The sequence below is a fragment of the Sapajus apella genome, unplaced genomic scaffold (assembly GCF_009761245.1).
Source record: "Sapajus apella isolate SASKATOON/1434 unplaced genomic scaffold, GSC_monkey_1.0 scaffold14, whole genome shotgun sequence".
In the NCBI taxonomy this organism is placed as follows: Eukaryota; Metazoa; Chordata; class Mammalia; order Primates; family Cebidae; genus Sapajus; species Sapajus apella.
This window is the reverse complement of record NW_022436954.1, coordinates 18,818,897-18,822,879: the sequence shown is the minus strand read 5'-3', so window position 1 is coordinate 18,822,879 and position 3,983 is coordinate 18,818,897. Positions and strand designations below refer to the sequence as shown.

At 49.8% G+C, this 3,983-nt stretch overlaps 1 protein-coding gene across 1 annotated transcript; it reads right to left on the bottom strand.

The window, feature by feature from the left end:
• Positions 1-3,103: 3,103 nt before the first annotated feature.
• LOC116554483 (thymosin beta-4) lies at positions 3,104-3,579 on the bottom strand. The gene has a single exon (XM_032282444.1). It carries the CDS (start codon positions 3,510-3,512, stop codon positions 3,378-3,380), a length of 135 nt encoding a protein of 44 aa, XP_032138335.1. The 5' UTR covers positions 3,513-3,579; the 3' UTR covers positions 3,104-3,377.
• Between the last annotated feature and the right edge of the window lie 404 nt (positions 3,580-3,983).

The following is a 3,983-nucleotide window of genomic DNA, read 5'->3' as shown; positions in this document are numbered from 1 at the left end:
GGGGGATCCGGAAGAGCAAACAGCAAAGGTCCAGAGTCGTCAGAGGAGAGGACCGTGCTGTGCTTCCACAGTTTCTTATTACAAACACAAAACTCTGGGCTAGAAATAACTGTAGTCATTTTAGCATCGTTGACAGTTTCTTTGGGTCAGGAATCCAGGAAGTGCTCTGCAGGGCAGTTCTGGCTGTGAGCTCTCGTGCTGTTCCAGACAGATGGGAGCTGAAGCTGGAGTGGTGGGGGGCGGAAGGGATGGTTGGGAGCTAGTCAAGTTTCTGTTTGTCTTCTAGAAACTGCTGGACATCCTATGTGGTCTCTTCATGTGAGCCACATCGTACTTCCTCACAGCATGACGGCCTCATTGTAGTAGAACATCTTACAGGGGCTCAGAGCCCGAGCATGGATATTCAGTGAGCCCAGAAGCAGCGACCTCGCCTTTTCTGACCTACCCTTAGAAGTCAGGTAGTGTCACTCTGCCAATGTCTAGTGGCTGACCAGTCACTAAGGCTGGCCCAGACGCAAGAGGTGGGGGACTCCACCTCTTGATGGAAGGAATGCCGAAGGACTTGAAGACACGTTTTTAAAGGGCTACAGGATGAACTACAACCGAACATTATTTGAGTGTCAGCCAAAGAAGTCCAAAATGGTGCTTGGGAGAAGACAGGGACAGAATGGAAGCTTCCAGCATTGTTGGGAAGATGGATCTTTTTCAGGTCTCCTTTTCAGGAGCTGAAGAACAGGATCATAGAGGGAAATTAATGGTTCTAGGGTCACACAGGATAACTTGGCCTAGAAGAGCAGAACTCTGTCTTGAGAGATTCTGTGCTCAGCAGTCAATAAGCCGGGGAGTGAGGGGCAGTCCTGACCAATAAGCCTCCAGAGCTGCTCACCCAATGCTGGAGAATTGCGAGCATTCAGCTAATTTCCTTCCACATTCCCCTTGCAGGCTCCTGCAGCCTCCCTCCCTGGAAGAAAGGGAGAAAGAAAGGCAATTTGGAGACTATCAAAGAGAACGGCTTTCACTTTCAGGGAGCTGGCTGGGAAAGATTGCTTCCAGGTGGCCTCTCCCAGGCCCCTCCCAGCCTGGCTGGGCAGCGCATGGGACTGGTGGTTGGTCAGCAGGCCTGGAAAGCTGGGGTAGCTGCTCCCCTGGCCCCGAAAGACTTTCCCCAGAACTGCTGAGGCCGCCTGCTTCCCGACCAGATCTCTGCTCACAGGCCCCTCCCCTTGGGGGCCTTCGCTCATCATCCACACGGAGCCAGCACCGCCCAGCTGCAGCTTCCTCTAGGACCACCCTTAGAATGGGATACTCCTAGAACCTGACTCAGAAGACCCCGCTCTGTCCCACCTCTAGCTGTACCCAACTCATGTAATGAGAAGCCCATGGGCTGAGGTGCTGTGCCCACCTGGAGAACACATCCTTCTTCTAGACCACACTCAGGGTCCTAAGGACTCTGGAATTCCCTGTGCAAACATTCTGAGCCTACTTCCATGACGAAGCATTGCAACGCAGGAGAGGCATGCAGTTGAGGGAGCCAGTCTGTGTCAGGTCCAGGGTTCCCTGAGCCCGCCGTGTTACTATGCCTGGTGTCGAGGGCTGGGATGGCTCTTTTGTCTCTGGTTGTCATATACCCCTGGCTTGTTCTGCCTGGTGACACAGAGTAGGTGCTCACTCAATACTCGCTGCCCTGTGATGGGGTTGGCAGCCACCACGGAGACAGGCTCTCCACGATGGGGCCAGTGCAGGGGTCCACTGAGATCTCAGCACTGTGTGGAAGACTGTCGTCTTTGCCCTGTGCCCTGGACTCCTGCTGGCCTGCTTGCCACCCACTGCCCCTTCCAGCCTGGACCTTTCATTCCTCCCTTGAGATGTCCCAACGACGTATTCTCTCTTCTGGGTCAAGTGGGCGTAGGGGTATGTGAGGTGGGACTGGGAATCCAGCTGAGAAAATGGATTGGATTTCTTGGGCGGCTGGTGATGGGCACATTCCTGCCTCTGAGCCTTTCTTGTTTCTTGTGGCCTCTTCAAAACCTCATCTCAGGTGCCAGCTTTCAGATGACTTCTCCAGCCCTCCCCAGCCGAGTCATGCAGGGGCTGGAAGGGGAGGCGACGGAAGGGGCCCAGTGGGAAGAAGCAGAGCAGAGGAGGAGCTGCAGGTCCCGCCTCCCTTCCACACCCACACCACCTAACTCACTCTACTGAACCATTGCAGGACTTGTTTTTTGCTAGTTTTGTTTTTTAATTGTGGTAAAATATACATAACGTTTACCATTTTATACCATTTTTAACTATACAGTTCAGTAGTGCTAAGTATATTCACATTGTTGAGAATCAGATCTCCCGAACTGTTTCATCTTGCAAATCTGAAACTCTGTGCCCATTAAACAACTCATTTTCCTCATTTCCCTCTCCCCCCAGCCCCTGGCAACCCCCATTCTGCTTTCCATCTCCAGCAATTTACTGCTCTAGGTGCCTTGTATAAGTGGAATCACACAGTGCTTGTCTTTTTTTTGTGCCTGGCTTATTTCATTTAGCATAAGGTCCTTAAGGTTCATTCATCCATGTCGTAGCATGTATCAGAATTTCTTTTCTCTTCAAGGCTGAGTAATATTCTGCTGTACGGATAGACCACATTTTGCTTATCCACTCACCTGCCAATGGACGCTGTGCTGCTTCCACCTGCTGGCTACTGTGAATAATCTGCTAGAACTTGGCTTCTTAGATCATCGAGACGGCTATGCAATTTGAACCAGGTTCTCTACACACTTTCCTAAGAGCGTTATGGTCTCCATTTTACAATGGAAGAGAAAGGGCTCCAAAAGTTTATGTCCCTGCCCCAGGTCCCACAGCCAGTACAAGTGTCAGGGCCTGGCTTTGAATTTATATCTGCATCAAACCCCTCGTTTGGCCCCTGCTTTCTACTCCCTCCTTCCCTGAGGGTATTTGTTTTTCTTTCTTTCTTTTTTTTTTTTTTTTACTTTTTATTTGCATATTTAAAAAATTGTGCATTCCAATAATTAAAATCATTTGAACAAAAAAAAACTGGCACTCTGATTAAACTGCATTACAGCCTGCAGGACACCCCTGGCCAGCTTGGTTTTACTCCAGATTTTACATTCGTCCCGCCCCACTTCCTCCATCCCACTTCTTCCTTCACCAACATGCAAGTTCTTTCCTTCCCTGCCAGCCAGATAGACAGATGGGAGAGGCAGGCACAGCCTTCGCTGTCAGTAGCTCTTTGATGTGAAAGGGGCAGCACAGTCATTTAAACTTGATCCAACCTCTTTGCATCTTACAAAGTTAAACAGCTAAAAGAAATAAAATAAGAAGGCAATCAATGCTTGTGGAATGTACAGTGCATATTGGCAGCGCACGACTCATTACGATTCGCCTGCTTGCTTCTCCTGTTCAATCGTTTCTTTGGAAGGCAGTGGATTTTTCTCTTGCGTTTCTGTCTTCTTCAGTTTCGACTTATCGAATTTCTCGATCTCAGCCATATCGGGTTTGTCAGACATGGTCGCGGAGGAAAAGCGGAGCGAGGCGCATGGACGAGTGAAGTCTGGTCTGTGTAGTGACCACCACCGAGTTGTCCTGTTTTTATTTCTTATTCTGCTGGAAGCTGTACCAGGGGCATGTGCCCCTTCTGAGGCTAGGGGCCAGACCTTGTAGAGGATCATACAGCATAGTGGCTAAGGATCAAAGACTGAATCCAGACTGCCCAAGTTCAAAGTTGGCTTCTTGAGTTTATCAGCTGTGTGACATTTGTCAAATGATTTAACCTCTCTGAGCCATGCTGGATTAGTAATGTCTGCTATGGGTTCAGGCTAAGGGACATATGCCTCCTATCTGCCTCTCCAGACAAAATGCGAAGCTTGCTTGAAACTCTACCCGACACCAGGCTCCTTCCAGATTCTTGGTCTTGGAAGCAATGATGTTTCCTACAGAACTGCAAGAGCAGAGAGGCCACGGCTAAAGACTGAGTCTGT

Excerpts from the sequence above, each read along its gene's own strand:
- LOC116554483 (XM_032282444.1), bottom strand. The coding sequence starts at position 3,512 with ATGTCTGACAAACCCGATATGGCTGAGATCGAGAAATTCGATAAGTCG.